The sequence below is a fragment of the Aspergillus undulatus genome (genome assembly GCF_047715775.1).
Source record: "Aspergillus undulatus strain CBS 261.88 unplaced genomic scaffold BDV17scaffold_73, whole genome shotgun sequence".
NCBI lineage: Eukaryota > Fungi > Ascomycota > Eurotiomycetes > Eurotiales > Aspergillaceae > Aspergillus > Aspergillus undulatus.
The window spans coordinates 45,183-71,362 of NW_027396677.1; the positions used below are offsets into that span (position 1 = coordinate 45,183).

The following is a 26,180-nucleotide window of genomic DNA, read 5'->3' on the forward strand; positions in this document are numbered from 1 at the left end:
TTTGACTTACACGTTCACAAGCACATATTGTGTAACCCCATTAATACAGAAGCAATCAAACTACCGCTAGCATTCAACACGGTAGATAGTTATTTAAAGTTGGCCAGGACCAGTGGAAATGAGATCGATGTGATCTGGGGATAGCGCTAGCATGGACGATCCACTCATAAGGATTGACCCGTTCCCAGGAGAGAGCTTCACCTCAGACTACTCGGGGATTGGAGATCAAGCGCTAGAAGGATCGGGGATATCTGTTCAGTAGCTCTAGGCTACAGAGGACTGCAGGGATCTGCTTGGATACAGGGTGTAATCAAGTCCGGTTAAGCCCTGACAGTGGCCTTCAGTAAGGCATCTTATCTCCAGCCAGACGTCAATAAAATAGACTGTATTGATTTTCCTGCACGATCAAAGCCGTCCAAAGCCTCAAGAGAAAGTTGTGCGTTCTCGGCCAGATGTTCCACACCAACAACAGCAGTCTTTCGAAGTCGATGAAGAGCAGAGTGCCTTGATGCACGAAGATTAAATGATTATAGCTCACAGAGGGGCGTTTAAATTGGTGGAAGACATATTAAAACTAGGTCTAGCCACCAGCGATTATAGGGACTTCATCATTCCTTATGTACTACAAGTCCAACCACTCTGAAAAGTCCAGCTCGCGCGCCACCCCGAGGTCCTCCGTCGTCTCCAGTAACGCCAGTTCCTCGCCGCCAAAAATGTCATTGTTGGTACATTGCTGCACCGCGTGAACATCAGCTGTAGCTGGTCCCTGGGCACGTCCATCCAGTCCACTTTGCCCTCAATCCAGAGTATACTTTACCGGTGATCTGATTAGTTGGTATCGCCCGGCGTCTCCCACAGAGGACGCCGCTCACTGGCCCGGCAGTACAGGGCCGAGGTATATGAGTTGGATATACCAGATATACCAGGGCTTGTTTTGTAAGTTGCCCGACGCAGCAGGGAAAGAAGCACAGAAGGGCAAGATGTGGGCCAATTTGCTGCCTGGTGGCATTCAAGCCTTCGACCACAAGTTCTTCGACAAGTCCAAGCGCGAAGCATCAGCCCTAGACCCGCACCAGCGCCTGCTCCTCGAAACCACCTACCAAGCGCTCGAGGCCGCCGGCTTGGCCGATGCCGCACTAGAGACACACGAGGGTAGTTCAACAACGACGGGCTGCTTCTCGGCATGGCTTCCCCAGATTACATGCTCAATCTGGCCTCGCATCCGCCATCGCCCTGTACAGGAAGCGGAATGCTGCGCTCCTTTGTCGCCGGCCGGTTAAGCCACTATTTTGGCTGGACTGGGCCCTCGCATACAGTTGACACCGCCTGTTCCTCGTCAATGGTAGCCATTCACCAGGCCTGTCGTGCTATACAAGTGGGCGGGTGCACGCAAGCCGTCGCAGGTGGCGCCAACTTGATCGCGAACATGGCTCTGTTCGACGCCCTGCGCACGGGCGGCTTCCTCAGCCCGAGCGGCGCCTGCAAGACATTCGACGCAAAGGCAGACGGGTATTGTCGTGGTGAGGCCGTGGGCATTGTTGTCCTCAAGCCGCTGCGCAGGGCACTTGAGGACGGGGATGAGATTCAGGGTGTACTCCTCCAGAACATCAACAATACCAGCATAACAAATCCAGTGCTCGAAAGCCAAACGGCGCTGTTCCGAGAAGTGCTGACGCGTGCACGGATCTGTCCCAGCAACGTCTCCTACGTCGAGGCACATGGGACAGGCACGCGAGCCGGGGATCCCGTCGAGATGGAAGCCATCAGACAGGTCGTGGGTGGGCGAAACAGGCAGTCTGTTCTTCACATCGGCCCGGTGAAGGCTAATATTGGCCATACCGAGGCGGCGTCGGGTGCCATCTCACTGATCAAGGTGCTGCTCATGATGAAGCATGGCAGGATCCCTGCACAGGTGCAATTCGAGAAGTTGAATCCGGGCATCTCGCCTCTCGAACCAGACCGCATGGCCATTTCAAGGTCACTCAGGGAGTGGAATATTCATGGCAATTTGCATCTGGCCCTGGTGAGCAGTTACGGTGCGTCGGGCAGTAACGCTGCTGCTCTCGTTGCTCCTCCACCTTGCCGGCCCCCTATCGCGAAATCTGCATCCGCCGAGGTATCTGCGTGGCCCATATCCATCTTGGCTGCTTCGAAAACCAGTGTGCTGGAGTACTGAGACAAATTGGCGGACTTTATCGGCGAGAGCCACACCAACATGACCCTACCCCAGCTAGCCTTTGCCTTTGCAACAAAGAAGAGTCGACGGTTCCAGCATATATTCAGCACAACAGCAACATCCAGTAAGTAACATTGACCTAGCACCCCGCACCCGTTCACTAACGAAAGAAGTGGATGATCTACAGTCCCAGCTTCACAACCCAGAGACCCGCGTGGCCGTCTCGAAGCCCGTCGTACTGCTGTTCAGCGGTCAGAACGGAAGTACCACCCCGTCAGCTAAGTCTTTCTATGACTCGCCTTCATTGTTCCGCTCACGCCTACACGAGTGTGAGAGTGCCATGCATTCTCTCGGGCTACCCAGCCCTGTTCCAGCGGTGCTCTCTGGAATCCATAGTAATGCCAATGGGGAAGGCGACGGACACAACGATCTCCTTGTCCGTCATGCGGCCCTCTCTGCAGTACGCCTCTGCCATGTCGTGGATTGACTCTGGAGTCACCCCTCAGACGGTCTGTGGTCACTCCTTTGGCGAATGGGCGGCCTTGACTGTTTCGGAGTCTCTCTCGCTCGAAGCTGGTATGAAGCTTGTGACAGGGTATGTGATCCTTCAAAAATTAGTTCTCTTATATCGACCTCACTCTAACGCATCTCTATACAGTAAAGCCAATTCAGATCGAATTGGCGCCCCCCATTGCCATAGCTACTAACTACAATGTTCTTCGACAGGCCGCGCATCCATGATCCAAAAGCTCTGGGGCACCGACACAGACCTGGTCGCAACGAACAAAACCCCAGAACAGCACCTCCAGCCATTCCTCGACACGCATTCGGAGACAGAGGTCGAGATCGCATGCTACAATGGCCCAAACAACTACGTTGTCGCGGGAAACACAAAAGACATAGAAGTGCTCGCCGCATACCTGCAAGCTCATAAACGGAAATCCCAGTCATTGCCCACCCCCTCCCCACAGAACAAGCTTCGCTTCAAAATGCTGAAGGGCATGCATGCGTACCATTGTTGCATGGCAGATCCTATCGTGGACGAGTGTGCGGCTTTATCAGCCTCCATCCCCCTTGAAGCTCCAACACTGCTGTTCGAGTCGTGTCACCAATGAAACAAAAGTCATGGTGAAGTCAATGGTCATGTCAATCAGTCGGCCAGAGAGTCACTGTCCGAGGCCAACATCATTGCGCGCAACACCCGCGGACCTGTCTACTTCGGCGACGCTATCCAGCTCATTGTAGCCCGCCTGGGCACCCCATGTACATTCCTCGAAGCCGGCGTCGGGGAACCCGTTGTGGCCATGGCACAGAATGCGCTCGCTGTCCCGCATAAGGATGAGCATACCTTTATCCCTATCAGCGGTATAGACCCACGGCGCTCCCTGGCCGAGGCCACTGTGACCCTCTGGAGAACGGGCACGGCGAACGCGCAGTTCCGGCCATTCCACCGGCGCCACCGGGGGAGGTCCTTCAAAGAGCAGGGGCGCTCCGTCGAGCTGCCGCCTTATCAATTTGAAAGGAATCACCACTGCTGGATAGCAGCGGTGTCGGTCCTAGCTCTTTTGCGGGGGGCCACGAGACCGGAGAATCTGGTACATATCCTCATTACCACCAGAGCGTTACAGATTTCCCATTTATTGTTCGAGACAACTCAATGTCAAATTCAAATCCCAACCCAACCCTCACCTTCACGATTGACACGCGCAACGCCCGATATCAGGAACTCACAGACGGGCATACCGTGGTGGGAACGCCGATTTGCCCTGTCGCTGTATACCTCGAAATGGCTGCACATGCTGTCCATCTACTTCAAAATGAGGATGGGACAAGCAGGGCTGGTTTTGATGTCTTGGGCAAGATTGTCGTCCAAGACCTGGATATCAAAGCGCCTCCAAGCTGACACTATCAAATGGAAGGAAAGAAGGCAGATGGCACTTTGAGATCCGGTTCAGTGATAGGAACAACCAAAGTGACCGGCTGGTCGTTCATGGCAGCGGCACTGTCAGTGCCATCTCCACGCTCAACGGGGGAAGTGCAGAGATCGAGAAAGACGAAGACACATGGGCGCGTGCGTCCCACCTCCTTCACAACGAGCCGAACACAGACGCTCTACGCGGAACAGTCTTGTACAAAGTATTTGGGGGAATGGTACAATCCTCACCCGCGTATTGATGTCTGCACTACCTAGTTGGCAAGGGCTGCGAGGGTGCGGGAGAGATCACGATGCATGCAGGCAACGAAAGCCTTGCCGACGTGCTGTTGCTGGACAATTACATTCAGGTAGCTGGGGCTTTTATGCACTCACTGCGAGGTTTTCATGGTGACGAGCGTGAGAACATGGCCTATATCTGCACGGGCATGGGAAGTATTGCCCCCTTGCGTCGTTCGCCAGGAAGCTCGCAGTATCGTGCGTATGCGAGGCTGCTGCGGGAGGAGGGCAGAGATGCGGTGCTGAATCTCGTTGCATTTGACTGCAACAGCAAGAGGTTGGCCTGGTCTGCGAGAGGACTTAGATCCACGAAGGTGCCTCGAAGCTCGCTGGTCAAGGCGCTGGCCATGGCGGGGGGTAAAGGGGAGCAGCAGCAGGAGCAGCACCAACAAAAGCAACACCGAATCGCTTCCTCGTTAAACAGAGATACTCCGAAGTCTAGTATCAGTAGTTCCAATAGCGAGTACGACGTCCTAAGCGGCGTTCAGACCGTGCTGAGCAGGTCGTTGAATGTCCCAGTCGCAGAGATCACCAAAGAGGCTTTGCTAGAGGAGCTGGGCACCGACTCGCTCGTGAGCCCTGAGATTCTACTGGGCATTTCTGACCAGTTCAAGTCGAGATTCCTGTTGCAGATTTTGCTGGCCTTTCAGATGTTGCGAGCCTCTGTGACCTCATCCTGTCTCAAATGCAAGTGCACGCCGAGAACAGGAACCACCAGCCTGCCGCTGAAGCTCATCCACACTCTACAGAACAGACTGTCATTGATATTCTCAGCAAGACTCTCGATCTAGAGTCTTCTGGAATTGATATGGCCTCAAATATCGAGGATCTTGGCGTCGACTCGCTCGGAAAGTACCTAGCTGGCTCGGGTATCCCACTCTCCGTTTCCATCTACGCACTCAACAGTCCTTCCGCCTTCGATAAGCCCACGGCCAGATCTGAGAATGAAATGCTCAAAATGCAGGAGTACGCTGCCGCCTGCATGGCAGAGATCAAGCGTCGACAGCCGCAGGGGCCGTACATGGTGGGCGGATACTCAATGGGCGGCACTGCCGCCTTTGAAATGGCGCGGCAGCTCTTGGAGGCTGGCGATGAGGTTGACAAACTCGTGCTGATCGATACGGCGTGTCCTATCCGGCCGACCTGGCTGTCTGACAATGTGGTGAAGTTCCTCTTCTCGCCCGAGCTGAACCTCAGACTAATGAGTGATAGTCTTGAGGTCTTGAAGAAAGAGGCTGCCCAGAAAGAAGCTCGCCAAGCTAGTCGTGACGACGGCTACGACTTCTCCATCGGCATCGAAGACCAAGGTCTTGCCGAGGCGTGATTCCAGCTTGAGAATTATAGAGTCTCCCGCTGCCGGGTCGCAAGATGCCATCGACGATCTTGGTCTCTGCAAGACAGGGATTGGCAAACTACGGGCAGGACGTGAACAAGGCGAAGACTGCGCCTGAGATGCGATGGTGTGCGAATTGGATGGCGAATGATAGGGAAGAGGGGCCCCTTGGATGGGATCAGTTGATGGGCGCGGAGAATGTCACGGTGATCCGGGCTGATGCGGATCATTTCAATATTGTGCAGATGCCTCCCGGGGTAAGTTGTGTTGGCTCTTCTCTTGTCTTCTAAATCGTATTTGTTGCTGACATTGACACAGAAGAACGGATGGGTCTCGGAGCTTGTCGAGCTGCTCGAGTTGTGAATTAGGGTTGTGAACCCGAGGATCTCGTGCGAGGATTTCCTGTAGACATGTAGTTCATTGCATGTGCATTACGCGAAATCAACAACAACATTAGGGTATTAATATTCAAAATGTGCATCCTCTTTATACCTCCACCTATTTGGCAACTGGAGCAACGTAGCCCGATCCAATCTCCCTCAGCTCTGCATCCTTCTTTTTCTTGCGCCGCAGGGAGTACCACAATGCCGCCAGAATCAGGGCTAGACCGGCTACCCCTCCAACCACTCCTCCTGCGATGGCCCCGACATTGGTACCTGAGCCTCCATCCTCGCCTTCAGAGTCCGCTCCTTCCGCGTCCGCGTTAGTTGCAGTGGGGTCGGACAGCGATGGCGATGTTGGTGAGGGTTCAGGCAAGGCAATGGAACCGGCGGACTGGGTCTGTGTCTCGCTGACTTCTGTTGGTACGCTAGAGCTTTCGGACACTATCCAACTTGCGCCGTCAGTTCCAAGGTCATCGTGTGCATTGTATTGGCCATGGGAGCAAGATTTACATGTCACCGTTGTTAACGCTTCTATAGGCCCTTCCAACTCCCAATAAAGAGTTGCGTATTCATCACCCTCTGACATGCAGTCATTCATGAATACGGACCAAGCCGCGCTTGAAGCCCCAAACTCATCGTAGATTGTTCTGGTGCTACACAGGCTTCTGGAACCGGTGCTGCCCCTTGTCATTAGCCGGTCGGAGCTGCGTTTCTCGAAGGGCTAAAGTACCCCGGGATGTATTGTCATCGTACCAGGTATATCTGTGGCTGGTTTCCCATACTAAGACATTCCCGTCACAAGATTCGACGAAGTTGCATCCTGATGTTTTGGTTTCCGGACAGCAGGCCGCGTGGCTGTTGGTCCTCGTGCGGAATACGTAGCCGGATTGGGCGCAGGTAAATGATTGAACTGTTGCCCTTGTTGTTAGTTCTTGGGCGGCACTACATAAAGCCTGTAGGGACAGGAGGAGAAAGGGGGTGGTGTTTGTGCTGCACCCACCGCTTGAGCCGCTTAGAGTGTACCCAATATCAGTGCTGAACGTCCCAGGGTGGTAGGTAGTCCAGTCAGTGACTGTGAGTGTCAGTTCGTTATCTGCCATTCCCGCGCCCTTGCCGGTGTCGAGGAAATCCGAAACCACGTCAATTAATAGTGAATTGCTACCCAATTTTCGGCAAGTATCCAAACCAAGACGCCCGCTGGCTGTTCAACTCGGCATGAGCCGAAAGGCTTTGTTTCTCCACGTCAAGGAAGGCGACAAGCAGCGGAAATAGAAACAGTGCAGAGATGCCCACTCTCAAGCGACTCGTCCGAGTAAAAAAGGCACTCGAAGCCGGGCGACTACGTAACAGCTACCAAGGACTCAGCCTCATAGCATCCCCGTCAAAGGCACCAGTTGGGTCAAAGTGCCCGGGCAAAGCCTAAAATACGGCTATGAGCGCCATGTTGGTTGTTTATCCTCCGCCGATTGGCTGAAGCCTGGATCTTGGCTGCAGCTAGTCTATCGGGAGCCTCGTGTTTCTCTGCCAAGATGGGACCTGGTTGGCGCCTCGTGGGGTTTGAAAGGGTCATTTGGCCTTGCAAGACTGGGCAGAAGGTCAGTGCTCGTCGTGGGAGATGATCTTTGCGTTATGGGTCGGCATCGGCTGTTGAGTTGCCGCGGGCTCCCAAGGCTACTTTTGCTTTCAATGTGGTTGTGGTCGGTGATGGAGTTCTTTTTCTGAGCATGCTTGTGAGGGTAGAGGTGTGCTGCTTCTCAGTGTTCTGGCAAAGGAGCAGCAGCCTATGAGAACATGGGAGGGTCTGCGCCATTTGATGCACTAACCCGTGCCTACATGCATTGCCTATTAGGCTAGTCTTGTCCACCTGCGGGCTTGCATTCCTGAGAACATAACAGTACAGTCCGCCCTTCTCTGGACAAGCCACTACACGGGTATTGGACGAAATGGCGTACCTTTCATGGCGGTCGTTATTGTGAACTGGAGGTTGCGCATAGCAAAACCACTCCCAGTTAAACCGCTTCACCAGGCCTCGATATCTATGGCAGGATCTTCCTCCAATTCCTCGAGGTCATTTAAGCTATTTATGTAACAACAAATAAGCTATGAAATAGTCGTGACCCCCAAACAAGGATAGCTCAATCCGGGTAATTGCAGTATCCTTCAACGAAGGGTCTAGCGGCTGTGTCTAGGAGGCATTCTCCTTTTTTGTCTCCTCGTTGAGATAGCCTTGGGGCCCAATGCGGATGAGAAATTTCCTCTTTTGCTAGTCTCGAAGGGCTGGGATGAATTTGCTACCAGGTACTTTGCGTTTAGGAAATGCTACTTATCTATCAATGTAGTACTTAAAATTGGCAGGTCAATACCCTTAACGTAATACTGAATAATGCCACCTGTCAAAGAGAGACGCGTACCCCTTGCGAGCCAATACTGGACTAGATCCTCTATATACCGGAAAGAGAATGTACTAAGCAGTTGCTTGAGGCGGTCCGCACCCCTGTCGGGGTAAGAAGGTTATCTTCCGCTTGGGTGCGTGATAGTGTTTTCTTTTTCGCCACTTAGGACTGTGTTAGGAGTATTATCCTTTGCAGGGATGCGATTGAATATAGCGACATGGCTGGATAAGCCGATGTACTCTAAATTCGGATATCGATTCGGTGTGGGCGCCGGCGGGGATGCAGGGGTTATAGATTCTATATCGCTGATAGTACGAATGCGAAAATGCATGTTAGAGGGTGCAGGTAATCGATCTGTACCCCGGGCAGTAGGCTGTGCTACCTTTGTGAAGTATCCTCCGCTGGTACAGTACCAATCCTTCTCCGCTCAAAGGGCGCAGTCCGGTAGACACAGAGGCCTGTTCAGTTGTTATTCCTGCAGCGCGTATAAACTTGCTAGCTGTGGGCGCATGCGAGCTCTGATTCCCTGCAGGGCTCACATGCTGCTAGTCTTGATGCTATTTCTGTTAGTTCTGATGGCAGACAAGGGCTGCGGTGTGTTTGAAGGGTGAGGATGCTGTAGTGTTGAGAGTGTTCGGGGAGAAATAGGTACTTAAATTTCAGGAAGTAATAGCAGTGGGTGCCTCTGAATTAGAGAAAGTCGAACAAATCCGAACCAACAGTTTGATTTTAGTTAGAATTATCTATGCTCCCTCGCGCTTCTTCTGGTCTTCGAGATAACCTAGTAAAGGTCCCTGCGGTGTATCTTCCCGATCAAGTAATATATCTCGACCATTCTCAATCCCTTACCAGTCACTACCTGTTTATTCTCAAGTACCACCTAGAGCCCACCCCAAGTCCTCACGGACCACGTAAACGTGTCCTCTTTTGCCCTAAATAACCTCGGAGCTTCTAAATACATCCATCTCCCGATATCATCGTATCCCTATTTGCGACCATGAATACACCGCTCAATAGTATACCTACTATTGTTGATCAAAAATATTACAACATTGAGATTATGCCAAATTATCGTAGCCAGTTCCTGTGCAGTCATGGGGAAATTTCCATCACCAATAAGGAGCATCATTCGCGTTCTGTATGCCGTGGTATAAAGACGCGGTCATAAGTTCTTCTTGTGCGAGCGCTGCTCCCTGAACCGCAGGAAGCATGTAGTTAATGGGAGCCAGGTTACTGGCGTGAAGATTCGTACGTGTTTGGGCAATGCTATCTCCCGGACCTCGTAGCCGGCTGTGCCGGTCTGGCCGAGGATTATATCTCCCGGGCGCAGAAAATTAGCGAAAAGCCGCAATAGTCCTGCCTGGTCAATAGGTTCGTTGGTAGAAGTATTTAAGAAGGATAGTGTATAGTCGCGAGGCAGGTCTGGGTAGGACGAGTAGCAATAGACATTGCCGAGATCGAGAGACTGCAAGCTCAAGAGTGATATGCTTTGGTGTAACAACGCGGACAGGACTGCACGTCGCCCCTTCCTCCACCCCCAACAAATATATATACGCACTCTTGGCGCTGCACCAGGATTATAAGAACCTATTCTGGCCATTGGTCTCCGATCAGCCCACCGTAGAGCCGGAAATAGGCACGTTGCTCGCACAGGGACTCCATTAGGCACTTGCTGGAAAGTAGGTATGTGGCAGGTGATGCGGCAAAAGGAGCCGCTAGGCGGGCATATTTGCATTTCGAAACATATATAGATCACATTAATATAGATGTTAACGGGCGAGCGGATAACCCAACCATGTAAGTACGTAGCCTTGTTGTGGGACGAAAGTCCAGCTGTCCAGCCCGTGGCTCATAACTTGTTTGAGACATCCGCGTCCCCTGTTCTCGTTCTCTGACACAGATCATCCCCTTGGATAGGGCGCAGACAATGCAAGGCTGGGGATAACACTTTGAAAAACGCTACACGCTATACTAACATTGCATGCCAGGCCACCCCAGAAGACATACACTCTTGCACCTCGTCATATAATTGGCTTCAAGGATCTTATGAGCATCCCAGAAAGTCAGCCTGCAGCACGCCAAAGGCTTTATTTAGTCTGATCATACAAGGCTTTCGGGCTTGGCATTTTGATGGAGGTGAGAAGATGGGAGGCGGCCTGAGCTTACGCGAAAGGCTGTCTTGCGAATAGAAGGCATATATAATAAACAGAACTCCTCTGCTTGGTTCTTGTCCTTGTTCTGAACCCCGTCTCGTATATCCGTCGGGCCTGCTTCGGTTTCTCTTGCCACACTAGTATTAACTCTTCCAAGAGCGGTCTTTACATCCCCGGCAATCTATTAATACCAAGTCTCATCCGTCATCATGTTTGGTCCCACTTTTCCCTGAATCAACCTCTATTTAGGATGGCCAAAGTGGGCCAATTTCATTGTGATCCCGAAGCTAACCTAGATTTCACCGATTAAAGGTGCATCTACATTCTAAAGACCACCTCAGGTGGCGAGGTCGAATTCGACCCCAAGAACGACCCTTGGCCGGAGGATGCTGTCGAAGAAGGCGTGAGGGGATTGCAATTTCGAGCGCTGCTCGTTCTCTGATAACTGGGGGGGGGATCGAATTAGGGCCCTACGCGGCATATGATGTCCAGTCAACTGAGCGGGATAAAGGTGCTGTGAAAAAAACCAGGTAGTTAGTTCCCTGCTCACTTGTGCATTAATTGTCTGCGGCACCGAATGTATACGCAGTATGGCGCGGGAAACAGGGAGTTGGATTGTTGAGCAGATGGAGATGGATGAAATCCTTGCGGACTATTCTTGCTAGGATGTCGTTACACTCTGTGAACAGTGAAGGAATAAATAGCATTGCATTGAGTTACGCATGCGATATTCAATCAAGTACTTGTTGTCGGATGATTTTGTAGATATTGATAAGACAATATTGCCATGATGCCCGCTTCTGAGAGACCAGCGAGGTAATCCAGCCAGACAATTTGCCTCTGCTATATTCAGGGCTCATGGGCTCACTGCTAAAGGAAGACAAAGGGGGCTTGAATGGTTTACGAGATCTGTAGTATCTGTGGAATCTAGGTTCATAATTCCATATGCTGAAAAATTAAGCAAGAATCTCATCCGACACTGCCGGGTAACCATAATGGCCTTTTAACATTTCAGGATCATAGTAAATTGGATATGACCACGCGGAGTTTACCAATAAAGGAAACCGCAAGCCATATCCCAGAATGATGCGCCGTAGTTAATACAGAGCATTCCCAGCCCCCTACAAAATCCACGACGTCGACGGAGCAACAGACCGCAAGCTAACACTGATGTACTGGGTACCAGAAACCCCCCACAAAAGCTCGTACTGACCACTCTCGGCGTCGCTCTTCCGGACGTAAAACTGGGAGGTATATTGCCCAGTATCGTTCTCAATCAGCAGAGTGCTTCCGTACCACAGGAACCTGTCAGTAACCTGATCGACAGTTGAAGTCTCGTCGGTGGTAAAGCCAACTTTATGGGAGCTTGATAATGAGCCAGGGACATAGAGGAGTGCGTTGGTGAAGGCGCTAGGGGACTCGGTTGTGTTGGGGTTTCCCACGAGACGGCCGTTGTTGTTTGTGACTGGTGTAGGTTGAATGGTAAGTCTATCTGTTCCGCAGATGTTTGTGTAAGTTATATAGTAGGCTTACATGAGACAACAGCATTAGTAACTGCGCTTATGGCTCCGTTGCCAACAACCGCGTTCCCTATAAGACTGAGTGTTATCACCGGCAATTACCCGGGCCACTGACAGAAGGGGAACGCTTACCATCAGCATAATAGAGAGGAAGCCCCCCAATATCTGTACCGTAAGCATAGAGGTTGAACGATCGCGCAAGCGCCAGACTTGCCAATACAGGAACAAGCAACACAGAGGATAGCATGTTTGAGAGATGCATGTTTGTAAGAGTAAGGGCAGATGAGATGACCTTAGAGTTGGAAAGTGTAGGACAGCCAGATTGGAAGAAGCAGGCGATTCTCGAACCCTTGAGCAACCCCGCATTTATCGCGTGCTGTCTCTTCCAAACCACCCCTATTCAGACGCGGACCTAGTAACGTTCCTTGTCCACACTGGTGTCGGTAGGTTTATGAACGGAATAGTGTCATTAGCCATAACTCGATCAGCGAGAGCTTATGCAGCAGGTTTCCTGCAGCCTGACCGACCTTATTTTTGTTGAAACGGTGCGTGAAATGCGTGGCGTATACGTATAGTCAAGATCACTGGTTCGAGGGCCGTGGCTGGGATGACCTACCGTAACCCTCTTTCATGGACAGGTCAACCGACCTAATCCCATGGACGTGGACGGGGACGGGCTAGGCAATGGGAACTGTTACCACATGCGAACACCTGCAGAGGCTTATGATGACACAAATTTCCCACGCGGCTATCGTCCTCGATATCCCGTGAACCGGCTTGAAATACCCTGATTTATCGTGGGACGGACTGAGCCACAACCTTGAGCTGTGGGTAGGATTACGATATCCTTATAAGTCTAGTTTGCGACAGGGGTGTACCTGTAGATCGTGCTCGGCACTTGGACAAAGGGTCTTATCTAATCTCCACCTGCACTGATAAAATCGAAGCTTGGCTAGATCAGACTGGGTACGTTAGTTCTTTGTCCACCTGGCTAATAAGGGTTTAATCACCTCGGACGGTATTTCGGCACATGAGCTGGCCCCAAGCCGAGGGGTTGATCAAAGGGATTGATTACCTGATTGGGCCCTGTTTACGTATAGCAGCAACTATAAAGACATTGCTATAGGGTAGTAAGCATGGTTATCCTTCCATAACTGCTACTGCTAAATAACCTGACACTATTCCCATCAGGGTGTACTTGGAGTCAACATGGAGGACTGGATAAGAAGCCACTTCTAATTTATAACTATATCCACACGGTCTCGTGGCTAATCTCAGGGACCTTCATCGAGCCTGGCAAACATTAGACTCGATAGCGTGTCAACCAAGCAATTCCTATTTGCCGGAACCAAAACACGCTACCTCCTCCTAATGGGTCCACGTCTATTGGGCTAGCATTACTTCACGATCAAGAAAATGGGCCAGCGCAAGCGTACTGATCCAAGTATCACGCTACATTACTTTTCGGTCTACGCGGCTTTGAACCATTATACCACACGCGAACGTGCTCCGTAGAAAGCATGCTGCGTGTACCTTCCCAATAACACTGAGCTCACGTTGGAGTTCAGCCTCTGAGTAGCCTTACGGAGCACTTCGTAGAGGGGAGCAGATCACATAGCCGGGATTGGTTCTAAGCCTTCTATACTGTCCCTGTATTTTCACACCGGATGTACCTTCGCCGATGCATATAGTACGCTACCGCTGGATACCAGGAAACGAAACGTCCGAACAAGGCGACCTGCGCATAGTCCGAGAGGCTTACTATGGGGGCCCGCTGTCTAGTGGGGTAAATCTAGAAATTAGTATGGAGCAGTGGGCATTTGTTTTTTTCAGCGTGATTGGTCTAGTCGTTAGACTGCGATTATCATCGTTTCATCCAAGTCTTACCTTATCTAGTCAAGGTTATGGCCGAATGTCCGATCTCGAGTAACCAGTTCGCATGCGCTTACTTAGTGAGGCCACTTTGGAGATTCTTCGAAAGATTCAATGTAGACTACAGAGCACGCTGTATATGCGTTGTTTGACGTAGAACTAGTCGATGGAGAGCCATTTGACTTGCTTTTCTACCATAAGCCTAGACGTCTAAAGCGACGAAGTTGTAGGCTCGTTATCAGCAGATTCTCCTACCCCCCTTCTCTTTGTTCTTATTTGTTCTTGATCTCGCACTTCGTAGTCATCTTACATTTGGCCGCACTGTCCTTTTTTATCCCTCGTCTCTCGATAAAGCCTTCCCCTCCTTTTCAGCTACACACATACTCTTCTTGCGGCCCTACTGCAAGGTAAGCACTACTTGCGCATCAATCCGTTGGTGCTGGCTCGCTGGAGTTCTAACACACAAATCTGTGGTCATTGTTAGTTCGTTCATTCCATCTGCAGCCCTAGTTTGGTCTCCTCGGTCTTAGCATAATGACCCAATTACTGCTCCCCGACCACGATCACTCGACGAGATCCTTCTACGGCTCCACCTTGATTTTCAAGCAGAATGACTTGAGCATATATGGCTTAATATAAAACTATGAACTCATACACCCACTTATTAGACTCTTAACTTTCTCTCTCCTTATATCAACTGGAAAGTATAGATCGGTATACCTCTGGGGTTTCTTATCAGATCTGTTTGATCGCAGTGTTTGCCTGGTGTTCCTACCCCGGTTACCCCTTCGCCTTCACCATCACCCTCGGCCGTGCCAACTTTTGCCGCGGTTCCCTCTACTACGCCTGCCCCCGAGCTCCCGGTAGCGAAAAGGGTACTGGTGAGAACCCCTGGCAGGGACACCCCTGGTGGAGTGGGAACTTTTGATTATAGTGGGGGAAGTCGGGCTCCTGAATGGTGTACAGTTTACAACAAGTATTGCTCATCCAGTGATTATACCTATAATCGTGTCTTGACTAGTGGTGATGCTTTAAAGGCCTGTAGGAGGTTGTTTTTTAGAGCCAACAGTAGCATTTATGATAATGAACTCACAGGCTTCTCTCAGACTTGGGTTATAGTAGAGGTATTTAAGTATAACCATGCATGCATCTTGCTCCTATCTATCTCCTTCCTCTACTCCTCCTCCTCCTCCTCCTGGGCAGTCCAGATCCTGTGGGCCAAAAATGGGAACTTCCCCTCGTCGATCTCAACACCCTTCTCTCTGGGTATACTCGGGGGCCTCAAAACCAACTTCTTGAAATCGACGACTAGCGGAGCGCCATCGACCCTGGCACTCTGCCCTCTTTTCGTTAATCTGCCTGCTTAATAATGACTTGACGACCGCCGCGGATGAGGAGGGGGGTCGGGGCGCATTTGCCCCCATCTGCCAAGGTCCATGGTCTGTGCAATTTCATCTAACATCTAAGGTATCCGCTCTTTAGTAGGCTACGTACGTGTAGGTGATAAAGCCTCGTTCTGCCCCCTACTTCCCCTGTGCATTCCACAACACCATCGGAGGGAAAGGCCCAGCTTCAGTCTTTTGTATTTACCGAGTCCTTGATCGAAGTGCCAAATACGATTTTACTGCTATATTGATTGATTCCTCCTGCCCTACTTCCGCCGATTACACGGGGTTTGACAGAGATACAGTTCCGACGAGGCTCTTTAATTGAATGGCCGTTAACAAAATATTGTCGCAGTTTGTGTAATGGAGAAAGGTAGGGCAGGAGGAACCAATCAGTATAGCAGTGAGAGTCGTATTCAGTATTCGATCAAGAACTTTGTAGATACAAAAGACTTAAGCTTGGTCATTCCGCCAACGTGGGAAAGCTCTTGTATATATGACAGGTGCATTGGATTTTGGTTTCCCGGATTAAGTGTGTATATAACTTCATGCAACCTTGCCAGTTCGATGTTCGTATGACTTCTCGAATCCAAATGCAACTCTGGTGGAGTTACTGTTACAGGCTTCTTCTTACAGTTTCCAATTTTCGACAGCATGTCCGTACCTCTTGTCAGTAGCCGGGGCCCTTTTCTTGAGGCTAACAACATTCTCCTTGTCTGATAAACTCTGTTGGTATTCTTCTGTAAATATATGCAATTCTGCGGGCTTCTGAAGCAGTTCAAGCTTCTCATTGTTTCAATTCTTCCTTGCATAAACCAATTTGGTCACATGAGTGATGGAGAGGGAAAAGTATAGATAAAGTGGGGATAAAGGTATCTTGTGTATAGCTGAAAAGTATCGGATGAAAGTGAGAAGAGCCCTCGCTACTTATCGCAGACTTGGTGAAATCATAGCAGTAGACTAACTTGCGTAAAATCGGGATTTTAAGCTCGAACTTGCTACTCTATGACCAGCGGCTTTGAACCTGTTCTGAATCTTCAAACGTGGCCGGCTGCCATCCAGTGGTCTTTGCAGGTAATTGTAGGCAATGGAGAGGATGCAGAGTCCTGTTCGACCGACCCATCAGACCAGGTTACACTTAAAATTCGTGCAAAATGAATCGCAAGAAACGGTTCCTATTGATCAATAGACCATCTCCGAAGCCTCTGCAATGAGCTACATCGTCGTCGAGCGCCCACGGCAGACATTCCGCACAGGGTATTCTCAGGCGTGACGTCGTTGGTCATGGGTTAGGATACGGACGCAGCATGTTAAAAAGATGCACTGGATTCTTAAGTATTCAGTAGTTTTCTCGTGCGCGAGCGGTAACCCCAGTGTGCTGTTCGCGCTCGATCCTAGAGTCTTAGCTATCGTGATAGACCTTTCACGAAACCGGCAGGGCTTCCATGGATTTAGCGCTTGGGGCGAGTAGCTTGAGTTGACAACATATGGGGTCCAAGGAAACCAGTCAGCGAAAGTTCCGTGGGAAATATACGCACAATCAAGGGTGTAGGTGAGCAGTCTCAGTAGGACCCCGAGGGGCCGACAGGGTTTGAGGTGATCACCGGCAAGCAATGCCGGTTCTCGGGCACCTCGAGGTCGCGATGACAAATGGCAAGCGAAGAGGGACAAGGATCATTCTGGGACGGTCAGAAGAGATGACAAGCGTAAAGGTAGTGCACACGAAGGGCGGGGCCTATCGAGTCCAGGCTGCCTTGGTCTGGCGCATGGTTATTTCTAGTATACCTAGTTACGACTGGGTGAATCTGGTCTCAATGTTCCCATGCAATATACGGCCCGCGGTAATAGAAGGTCGGGAGCGGTCCTGAGCTTTTTAGGTTGCTCTCATTTTCTTCACTCACAACACACAACACACGTAGGATCAGCCAGAGGTTCTCGCTTATGTGGATTTGCAGATGCAGGTGGCTGGGTTGGTGCTACCAATTCTGAACTGGACCGACGTACTGGCCAATACGAGCAGTGCATTTCGCGCCGACTTGCCGTATCCTGCACCGACTCCCAAATTCCGCTGGCCAATTCCATGGTAGACGTTGGCTGGGGTATGATTCCTGTCTTCTCGAACATGTACATCTCGGAGGTAGTAGTGTATGTCAAGGCTCAATGGCTTCAGCCACCCGCAAACTCATCCGACGGCCCTTGGATAGGCCTCAAAGCCAAGTACGGACATTCTATCTTGGCTGCAACACTGCAGCAGCCACTTGCCTCTTTGGGGAAGTCCAGTGGTCAGCCTGATGCATGAACACCTCACGTAAGATGACGGACAGCCAGCCTGTGCTCCAATCAATAAACCAGAACACCCAGGTGATCTGCAGCCGCATCAGCTAGTTCTTAGCCTTGGAGGCCGTCTGACCTGGACTCCAGCGCGCATTGTCGATTCCATTGAGGAGATCTGACAGTCATCTTTCTTCGCTCAATTCGAAAACTCTTTCACAGCTTTGCTATGGCTACATCACTCCTTAAGGATATAGATTGTGGCACACTGTTCGATGGTCAACAATGGCATCCACTGATATCTGGACTGGCGATCATGGGCGAGTTTCTCAGCCAGTCTTCTTGGTACGTTGCCGATGAAACCCCGCATCCATTTGACTGACAAACCCCAGGCTCTGCAGTGGACATTCACAGCACTCAGCGCCCTCTTCCTCGTCTTCCGCCTAACCGTTCGATTCAGAATGAATGGGCGATTCCTCCTCGACGACTTCCTCGTTTTCGTCGCCTGGAGTCTCCATCTCGCAACCACTATCACATGGCAAGTCAAATCGGATACAATATACCTCTTCTACGCCGTCAACGCAGGAACAGTCCAATGGACACCAGATTTGGCGGATCGGTTCAATGATCTTTTCCGAGTTCTTGGCGTCGTGAGTATAATGTTTTATCTTGGCCTCTGGTCTATAAAGATGTCGTTTCTTGTCTTCTTTTACAGACTTGGATCGAGGGTGAAAAGCCACCGGATCTGGTGGTGGGTTGTCTTTGGTTTCACGGTTGCACTTGGGATCCTGTCGGTGGCAGACGGTAACTATAAGTGTTGCTTCAATGGTTGGGGCTTTATTATCGGTACGTTCAGCGCATTGCACTCCCCTCGTGGTGTTCCTAACCAGTGCCAGCCAACTGCACCAACCCCTACTATAGCGCCTGGTCAATGCGGGTTTACTACACAAACTGTGCCGCGGATGTGGTATCGGACATACTGAGTAAGCCTACCTCCGTCTCAATTTGGCAAAGACGATCTGACATATACCTCTTTTCCAAGTCCTCACAATCCCCGTGCTCATCGTCTGGCGAGCCCGCATAACCCTTGGCAAGAAAATAGTCCTGATGGCCGTATTCTCAGCGACCCTTGTAGACATCACCATCGCTATCATCCGCGTCGCCGTCGTTGACTTGACCCAGCTAATCGACAACGGCTCCTGGGTTTACTTCTGGTGGTCCATTGAGGCCGGCACAGCCATTATCATTGCGTGCACGGCAGCCTTCAGACAGCTTTTTATCACGACGCAGAATCAGCATCTCTTTGGTAATCCCGGTTCACCTCCGGCTACGCAGAGAGGGGTTATGCGCCTTGAATGGCCGCGCTGGCCTCTGTCAGGGCTGGGGGCGCGGTCGCGGATATGGCGAATGCTTACGTCTAGATCGCGTATTGGTGCTCAGGCTAGGAGTGACAGCTTACAGAAGAATGACGGGAACTGGTTAATCCCCCCTTTCAATCGGGTGTCAGGGTCTGAAATCGGTGTTGAGATGGCCGGTTTTCGGGTAGAGACCGGAGAACGAGTGCATGGGCGAGAGCAGGTCTAATGAGGTAATTTAGAATATGGAATATGCTCTAGACACTCAGAGAGTGACTGAGATGCTGCCCTCGCTTGATATTGGCCTTGACCCATCCTGAAGGACAGGGGGGTGATCCGAGCCTATCATGCTGCACAATGCAATAGCGAATCCCTCCAGCCAATATCCGCATGCATCTCGGTTCCCCCTCTTGATGCTAGAGGCTTATTTTACTGAGTCATTCAGTGGGCCGAGAATATGTAGGCTTCAGATTACGAATTAGTACACTCCAGTCGCTGCTTTCGCGGGGCAACGCTTGCTGGACAGGACAGCGCGGGTGCACCTGAGTTGGGGTATACGTGAATAGTAAAGGAAGCACATTGCGACAGTGCGAAACTGAGTGCAGACTGTTTGATCAATGCTACAAGAGGTTGCCCGCTTCATCCGGTGGCTTCGGTCAGCCATGCACCCCATTGAGGACTGGACAAATTGATGCAAGAAGCGCAGTGAAGCCCAATACGGAGTAGCCATCTCTCTTTCCAACTCCGCCAGGCATCCTCTGTGCTTCTCGCCTGATTTCTCATTGGCCTCTCCCTCACAGTCGGATCTCGAAACTATGAAAGGATATGAAACAATGATGGTCAGCCTCACGATGCGAAGCCAAGGCGGAGTGGCATCACTCAACTATGACGAGCGAAAAAGAAGTTCTGACCTTTTGGCAGGCAATCGGAGATATTTCTGGGCACTGACCCTGCGCCCCAAACCTCACCTGGGGTTACTGTAGGCAGGGGTAGGCGCGGAGGAGGCTAGTAAGGTTAACTTTAGTTTCCCAAAGCACCGTCCTTTACTCTTGCATTGGCACTGGGCGAGATACGTCGTCACTTGGTTCAAGCACCAGCACGCTTGGCAGGGCAACACTGCCACCAACGCCCTCCAAAATACCGCCGGCAATTGTTTATCATGCCCTAATGGAGCCACGGCCATGACCGTGCGCACTACTGCACGGTCGTCGTAGACGCAGCCTCTCGGAGTTTTGGCCTTTGCCTGATCCCAGAAGCCAAATGCTGTTGATGTCTCGAGATGCAAAATGATTCATTAGGCACTCCTCAAAAGCATCATCGACGGCAATAGCAACGGCATTGCAACAACAATGGATCTAGAGTCATATCTATATCACAGCTCAAACGGGTACAAAAAATAGGCCCAGTGAAGACCAGGAGAAGGAAAGTCTTTGCCATGGAAACCCAGATCAAGGTCCAGTGGCCGTGGATCACACCTCCTTCGCTGTTGCTTATCCTGACTACCTCGTTTCTTGGGATCACCATGCTCAAGACAAGGCAGCAAACCAGGAGACCCTCTCAGACTTTCTTTTACTCCAGGGCTTCTTATCTTTGAGCGTCTGTGGGTTGTGAGTCGAGACACTAATTTCTTAGGTGAGGACTGCAATTTAGCTCCAAGTCAGGGTCAATCATCCTACCGTTCGCCTAGACGGTTCTTGTAGGCGCGGTGATATAACTAGCCAAGATCATATAGCTCGACTCTTCCCTCCCCAAAGTAACATCAACGCGATGGGACGGCCTAATGCACCCAGCCAGGCATTTACTCTTTGGCAAACAAACTATAAATGCTTCGCCAAATATGTGCGTTCAAGTAGTTACGGGGGTTTATGTGGGAGGCGCTACTAGGGCTGCCCTGCGCGGGAGCCTTCCTTTTGATGTCACCCTTTGGCAGCCTCAAGTCTTCGCCTCAGTCCGCCCGGAGGCCCTTGATTTCACAGCCATGCGGGGCACGGTAATGATGACTCGGTGGCTACATACATACACAGGGTAAACTAGGCGCATTAGAGGTCGGATCATCCCGTACTACAACTGAACAGGAATGGAGCGGGCCAGGGCCCGAGGGATCATTAGCTCAACGCACTGAAACCTGTACGCGCGTGGCATTCTTGGCCTACTGCGAGGCTGGAAGAAACTGATCAAGGGGGCGCAACATAGACGCCAGTCTCAGCGATAGAAACTGCCGCTAATCCTCAGCGCTTGCCTCCCACTCCCGTCTCTTGATCGTGCCTTCCTGTTGTCGAACACCATGACCGGCATGCACACCGCTACGCACCACGAATCTCACGAGCTGCTCCTCACACACCACAAACCCCTTTCGACGAGTGCGACCGGGGAAGAAAAGGCCGAGCCAAAGCAGAGTCGACTACGTAGATGGTGGTCTGGCTGGAAGTTTGCGCTTTTCCTAGCATCTACTGCTTGTGTATTTGTTCTCGCTTTCAACCTGGGGTTCCTCCTCTGGGCTGTCGCCCGCGATAGTCTGAAGAGTGAGCGTGGTGTTCTTTATGAAGGGGATTGCGATCGTGTCAGCCGTCTCAGCACGGGGCTGCACCTGGTTATCAACATTTTCAGCACACTCCTTCTAAGTGCTAGTAACTACGGCATGGTATGCAAGACAGCTCTTTCTGTGGGAGTCTTACTGATCGCTGCCAGCAATGTCTCTGTGCGCCCACAAGGAAAGACGTTGATAGGGTGCATCAGCAAGGAGGCTGGCTTAATATCGGCGTTCCTAGTATCAGAAACCTCAGCCATGTGTCCAGACGACGTTTGTTGATGTGGATATGCCTTTTGCTTTCATCGGTTCCTCTTCATCTCCTGTGGGTGTCCTTGCAAGCATGCGACATCCCCCTTGTCTGACACTGGATTCTTACCTATAGGTATAACTCCACAATCTTTTCTACTATTTCAGCCTACGGCTACGACGTGTTTGTCGGTCGCGAGACCCCTGACGGTAAAAGGCTCGAGGAACTTGACCTTGACGGGCAAGACATTCCTTTCTCAAGACTTTATGAGACAGCCCAGAACGGGACTTTGGAAAGTCTAACCGCGACTGAGTGCTTTGATGCATACGGGATAACGTATCAAACCAAGTACGGCGGCGTGATCATACTTTCAGATGATGCCGAAACGACTACTCGCTACGATTGGATCACTTATGAAGACGTATACACGCCTGCCTGGAGTTCCCCGAATCTCTGGTTGTCCTCGTTTGCAGGTCAGGGCGACTGGAAGGTTGGAGATGGGTACCGTGTGAAATCGTGCCTGAGTGAGCGAGTGCCTCAACACTGCAAGCTGCAGTATTCTCTGCCGCTGACCATTACTGTGATTGTGTCCAATCTCGTCAAAGCGATTGTTCTTTGTTATATGTCTTTTAGAAAGGCTGAACCCCCACTACTGACTACCGGCGACGCGGTTGCCTCATTTCTCCATAAACCGGACCCGGTCAGCATGGGCAGGTGTTTGTTATCGGAAACGAACTGCAGGGACTCGGCGGATTCAACAGACAGGCATCTATACAGGCCGCTAGCATTTGTGGATAAGCGAAGGGGATGGTTTTCGGCTGTCCCACTACGGGAATGGCTGTCGCTCGTACTACTGTGAGTTAGCTCTGCAGTACGGTCAGAATGAGGCTCGAAACTAATAATTACATATAGCTGGGGTGTCGCAATTGGCGTATGCATTTTCCTCATACTCCTCGGCCAGCATAACGGCGGCGTAGAGATCTGGGAAGCCAAGTTTGGAACATCCTCTAGCCAGGTGCACTCAAGCACTCTAATCAAGGGCGAGGGCTGGCCAACAAGCCTGATAGCCAACACGATAATTGCCAACACCCCGCAGCTTATCTTCTCCCTGCTATACTTTGTCCTTAATAGTATATTAACTGCCATGACCCTAGCAGCTGAATGGAGCCGGTACGCCCGCACGCGAAGGGGCCTCCGCGTATCCTGGAACCCACAGTCTGCCCAGCGCAGAACTTACTTCCTTTCCCTACCATACCGCTACGCTATGCCGCTCATAGCATCCTGTGCCACGTTGCACTGGCTTATCTCTCAAAGCCTGTTCCTTGTGGGTGTCGATGCGTACGATGGACAGTGGGAGCGCATTGAGCGCCTGGATGTTATGACGTGTGGGTATAATCCTATCGCGATCGTCAGTTCAATCTCTGTCGGGGTGGCTATGCTTCTGTGCGCTGCTGCACTGAGCTGCCGGAGGCTAGACTCGTCGATGGTCGTTGCAGGGAGCTGTAGCTTGGCCATTGCGGCTGCTTGTCACACCAAATATGACCCGAACTTGAACTTAGAGGATGAGGGGCAGCGCATTCAATCTCTGACGGCCGAGGATATGGAATATCTGCCTCTTCAATGGGGGTCTGTTTCTGTTGACGGAGAATTAGGGCACTGTACGTTTACGTCTGAGAGGGTTGAGATGCCGGAGGCTGGGCGGCTATATCTGTGATGTCGCACTGTCCCTACAGTAATCTTTCCCCTGCTAGCTTTACTACTTGAATACTACATCGATAAACTAACCACTTGCGGAGTAAACATACCAATCCTCACAAACGGGAGACTTTCTGTGTATTGAACCATGTGGAGTGGGTGTTGCGTTTGTAGTTGAGATGCCGGGGAGGATAGAGGCATATAAAACTGCGGCGGCCGGCGATGATGCGCTCAACGAACTGCCGAATACCAGGCTGAAAGAACCTTGATCGACGGAGATTTGCAGCTAGCTATGCGTTGCAACGAGCCTCATGCGCGTCGGTAATCATTCAATTCTGCTGGCCCCGACCCAGATTATCCCCATTGAGTAAACAGTTCCGTGATTCTTCTCCCTATTGCTTGACTACCGATGCGCGTAGGTGCCCCCATGGAGTATGTTATCAGGTACATAGTCGGGTAAGATTAGAAAATAAAATCTAAGCAGGTAAAGATAATAACTCCATATACTGTTGTGACGGTTAGCAGGTGGCCTACCATGGCTACTTCGGCGGCCGTTGTAGGAGTCGCCCTAACCAGCCTCTGTTTGGCATCAAGGGTATATCAAGTTGCACGGGCACGGGCACGGGCCCTAACTTCCACGCAGGGCCATGCTTTTTAGTTCCTGATGTTAATCTACTGAAACTCTGCTGCTCATCTTTAGCATCCTTCCTCAGTCTCTCCGACCTAGACGCCCACGCTCCGGGAGGGGAGCCGTCTTTGACTCCCTTTCAGCCCTCATTTTTATCTCTAGTTCCAAGTCCCTCGTGCCGACCGTGTTCTTTCCTGCCCCCGCCCTTCCTCCCACCAGTACCTCTTGCAAAATCGTCGAGGCTTGGCCTCCCAGAGGCTAGTTCAAAGTGACGAGCTAACCCCATGCACTGGAACCCAAGATCTCCATAGTACTGGGAGCCATAGGCATGGTCTATCGTTTGGATTTTGAAAAGGAGCACTCCGGTTATCTCCATCATGGATATCTCCAGCTCTACTTGTCGAGAGTATCACCTCACTTTGACCCGCCATGTGCGCTACTATCATCGAAAGCCGCTGTCCCATGATAAAAAGAACGCTGCATATATGTTACTTCCAGCATCAGTGATACTTGCTGCATGCGCCTACACCATCTAAACGACATGATTGGCTCTCGAAATTATGCTGCTCGTATAGGCCCCCGAGGTACTCACTAGCCCTGAGTACTATATCTCTGGGCCCCGGGGCCCCCCCAACTCCAGAGTCAGAACCAATCTGAATCTTCCTCAGGCTTTACTCTCCTTCTAATCCTATAGATACAGTCCCTCACTGGAAGCGACTTGAAAGAAAATATCAAAATGACGACCGATCCTGAATCCAAAGACCCAGTCCCAACCCTCACCGAAGCAGTAGAACTTTACAACGACACCAGTGCCTTTTATGATAAGTACAGCGGCGACACGACCCGCAGCATCGCCCGCTTTATGCTCTCCCTCCCTTCTTCTCCTACTTTAACTCAATCCCTAGGGCCAGGTACGGAAAATGAGGGAATCATCCTCGACAACGCCTGCGGCACCGGAGCCCTAACATTCGAACTCCTCTTGTCCTTCCCTCAAAACATTAAGAAAATGATCGAAATCCACGCAACAGACATCGCCCCCTCCATGATCACCACCCTTCTCACAAAGCGAGCCGCAGAGTACAAACACATCCATTCAGAAATCCAACTCCACGCAACACCCATGGACTCCCAGAATCTCTCTTTCCCAGAAAACTCATTTACACACGTCTACATGAACTTCGGAATCTTCTTCCTCCCGGACCCCGTTCGCGGAGTTGAAGAGATTTATCGGACTTTAAAACCCGGTGGTCATGCGTATATCTCTACCTGGAAGGATCTCGGGTACTTGGATACTCTCCGGGAAGCGCAGAGAGTTGTTCGTCCGGATTCGGCAAATAGCGGGGAAGGGGGGGTGTTCTTTAGCCAGCTATACTCAGAGGAGTGGTTCACCGAGTCAAAGCTCCGGAATACACTTATTGCGGGGGGATTCGATGAATCCAGGACCGAGATTCTGAGGACGAGGACGAGATTAACTGGAATGAATGTGGAGGGGCTTATTGAAACGTTTTTGGTGCCGTATTCGAAGAGGATGGACGATGCGGGGTGGACCGCGGGGGAGAGGGAGAGGTTGAGGGCGGTTATTAGGGGTCTTTTGACGGAAGAGCAGAAAAACTCTGCGAGTGTTGAGATGGAGGCTTTTGTTGGTGTTGCGGTGAAGTAGTCTATTCTATGTTTCCAGGTCAGAAGTTGCCGTCTGGGGCTTAGGGTCATGTGGTTCATGCCTTGGAATAGGGCAAAGAAGAATGCAGATCTGCTTGTGAATATAGTACATCCAAGGACATGCATAGTAGGTACGATAAACCTGGATTCCTGGTTGGGGAATCACGCTGGTAGTGATTGTGCCTCCACGCTTGCCGGGTGGTTAGAGCACCTCTAAAGATACCATCAAGATAACCATCACGAACGTCGCTTCGGACCTCGTCAACAGCACTACGAAGAATAATATCCTGGATAGACAATTCTATAATTACAAGGATTATATCTGGGGAGCCATGCGCAGCAAAATCGCGCCTTGCCCATACCGGAGA

General features: G+C 51.1%; 10 protein-coding genes across 10 annotated transcripts; 8 read left to right on the top strand and 2 right to left on the bottom strand.

Annotated features, from left to right (window-relative positions):
- Positions 1-980: 980 nt before the first annotated feature.
- BDV17DRAFT_295683 (uncharacterized protein) lies at positions 981-1,280 on the top strand (the record flags this gene model as incomplete). The annotated part of the gene is made up of 1 exon (XM_073763114.1): positions 981-1,280. One exon carries the CDS (start codon positions 981-983, stop codon positions 1,278-1,280), a length of 300 nt encoding a protein of 99 aa, XP_073610988.1.
- A 146-nt stretch (positions 1,281-1,426) lies between these two features.
- Positions 1,427-2,176, top strand: BDV17DRAFT_295684 (beta-ketoacyl [acyl carrier protein] synthase domain-containing protein; the record flags this gene model as incomplete). Its single annotated transcript, XM_073763115.1, has 1 exon — positions 1,427-2,176. One exon carries the CDS (start codon positions 1,427-1,429, stop codon positions 2,174-2,176), a length of 750 nt encoding a protein of 249 aa, XP_073610989.1.
- Positions 2,177-2,215: 39 nt separating this feature from the next.
- Positions 2,216-4,079, top strand: BDV17DRAFT_295685 (acyl transferase/acyl hydrolase/lysophospholipase; the record flags this gene model as incomplete). Its single annotated transcript, XM_073763116.1, has 6 exons — positions 2,216-2,300; positions 2,350-2,505; positions 2,573-2,752; positions 2,903-3,269; positions 3,339-3,729; positions 3,795-4,079. 6 exons carry the CDS (start codon positions 2,216-2,218, stop codon positions 4,077-4,079), a joined length of 1,464 nt encoding a protein of 487 aa, XP_073610990.1.
- A 323-nt stretch (positions 4,080-4,402) lies between these two features.
- On the top strand, positions 4,403-5,712 carry BDV17DRAFT_295686 (uncharacterized protein; the record flags this gene model as incomplete). The annotated part of the gene is made up of 2 exons (XM_073763117.1): positions 4,403-4,960; positions 5,008-5,712. The coding sequence occupies 2 exons, from the start codon at positions 4,403-4,405 to the stop codon at positions 5,710-5,712; spliced, it is 1,263 nt and encodes a 420-aa protein (XP_073610991.1).
- Positions 5,713-5,825: 113 nt separating this feature from the next.
- On the top strand, positions 5,826-6,083 carry BDV17DRAFT_275327 (uncharacterized protein). Its single transcript, XM_073759198.1, has one exon. It carries the CDS (start codon positions 5,841-5,843, stop codon positions 6,009-6,011), a length of 171 nt encoding a protein of 56 aa, XP_073610992.1. The 5' UTR covers positions 5,826-5,840; the 3' UTR covers positions 6,012-6,083.
- A 32-nt stretch (positions 6,084-6,115) lies between these two features.
- Positions 6,116-7,387, bottom strand: BDV17DRAFT_275331 (uncharacterized protein). Its single transcript, XM_073759199.1, has 4 exons — positions 7,105-7,387; positions 6,858-7,014; positions 6,615-6,781; positions 6,116-6,545 (listed from the first exon to the last, which is right to left on the bottom strand). The coding sequence occupies exons 1-4, from the start codon at positions 7,202-7,204 to the stop codon at positions 6,220-6,222; spliced, it is 750 nt and encodes a 249-aa protein (XP_073610993.1). The 5' UTR covers positions 7,205-7,387; the 3' UTR covers positions 6,116-6,219.
- Positions 7,388-11,771: 4,384 nt separating this feature from the next.
- BDV17DRAFT_295689 (uncharacterized protein) lies at positions 11,772-12,432 on the bottom strand (the record flags this gene model as incomplete). The annotated part of the gene is made up of 3 exons (XM_073763118.1): positions 11,772-12,115; positions 12,184-12,240; positions 12,303-12,432. The coding sequence occupies 3 exons, from the start codon at positions 12,430-12,432 to the stop codon at positions 11,772-11,774; spliced, it is 531 nt and encodes a 176-aa protein (XP_073610994.1).
- A 5,413-nt stretch (positions 12,433-17,845) lies between these two features.
- BDV17DRAFT_221655 (uncharacterized protein) lies at positions 17,846-19,407 on the top strand. The gene is made up of 4 exons (XM_073755614.1): positions 17,846-18,043; positions 18,091-18,544; positions 18,595-18,681; positions 18,741-19,407. Exons 1-4 carry the CDS (start codon positions 17,984-17,986, stop codon positions 19,280-19,282), a joined length of 1,143 nt encoding a protein of 380 aa, XP_073610995.1. The 5' UTR covers positions 17,846-17,983; the 3' UTR covers positions 19,283-19,407.
- A 1,923-nt stretch (positions 19,408-21,330) lies between these two features.
- On the top strand, positions 21,331-23,584 carry BDV17DRAFT_275337 (uncharacterized protein). The gene is made up of 4 exons (XM_073759200.1): positions 21,331-21,694; positions 21,742-21,905; positions 21,966-22,685; positions 22,743-23,584. The coding sequence occupies exons 1-4, from the start codon at positions 21,338-21,340 to the stop codon at positions 23,542-23,544; spliced, it is 2,043 nt and encodes a 680-aa protein (XP_073610996.1). The 5' UTR covers positions 21,331-21,337; the 3' UTR covers positions 23,545-23,584.
- Positions 23,585-24,889: 1,305 nt separating this feature from the next.
- Positions 24,890-25,813, top strand: BDV17DRAFT_295692 (class I SAM-dependent methyltransferase; the record flags this gene model as incomplete). Its single annotated transcript, XM_073763119.1, has 1 exon — positions 24,890-25,813. The coding sequence occupies one exon, from the start codon at positions 24,890-24,892 to the stop codon at positions 25,811-25,813; it is 924 nt and encodes a 307-aa protein (XP_073610997.1).
- Between the last annotated feature and the right edge of the window lie 367 nt (positions 25,814-26,180).

Bases quoted from the DNA above. Each gene is read 5' to 3' on its own strand.
- BDV17DRAFT_275327 (XM_073759198.1), top strand. From the start codon at position 5,841: ATGCGATGGTGTGCGAATTGGATGGCGAATGATAGGGAAGAGGGGCCC.
- BDV17DRAFT_275331 (XM_073759199.1), bottom strand. From the start codon at position 7,204: ATGGCAGATAACGAACTGACACTCACAGTCACTGACTGGACTACCTAC. The intron at 7,015-7,104 runs GTGGGTGCAGCA...CAAGGGCAACAG, and splicing joins CACTCTAAGCGGCTCAAGCG to TTCAATCATTTACCTGCGCC. The intron at 6,782-6,857 runs GTACGATGACAA...GACAAGGGGCAG, and splicing joins ACCAGCCACAGATATACCTG to CACCGGTTCCAGAAGCCTGT.
- BDV17DRAFT_221655 (XM_073755614.1), top strand. From the start codon at position 17,984: ATGGCATCCACTGATATCTGGACTGGCGATCATGGGCGAGTTTCTCAG. The intron at 18,044-18,090 runs GTACGTTGCCGA...GACAAACCCCAG, and splicing joins TTTCTCAGCCAGTCTTCTTG to GCTCTGCAGTGGACATTCAC. The intron at 18,682-18,740 runs GTAAGCCTACCT...CTCTTTTCCAAG, and splicing joins TGTGGTATCGGACATACTGA to TCCTCACAATCCCCGTGCTC.
- BDV17DRAFT_275337 (XM_073759200.1), top strand. From the start codon at position 21,338: ATGACCGGCATGCACACCGCTACGCACCACGAATCTCACGAGCTGCTC. The intron at 21,695-21,741 runs GTATGCAAGACA...GATCGCTGCCAG, and splicing joins GTGCTAGTAACTACGGCATG to CAATGTCTCTGTGCGCCCAC. The intron at 21,906-21,965 runs GTGGGTGTCCTT...TCTTACCTATAG, and splicing joins TCGGTTCCTCTTCATCTCCT to GTATAACTCCACAATCTTTT.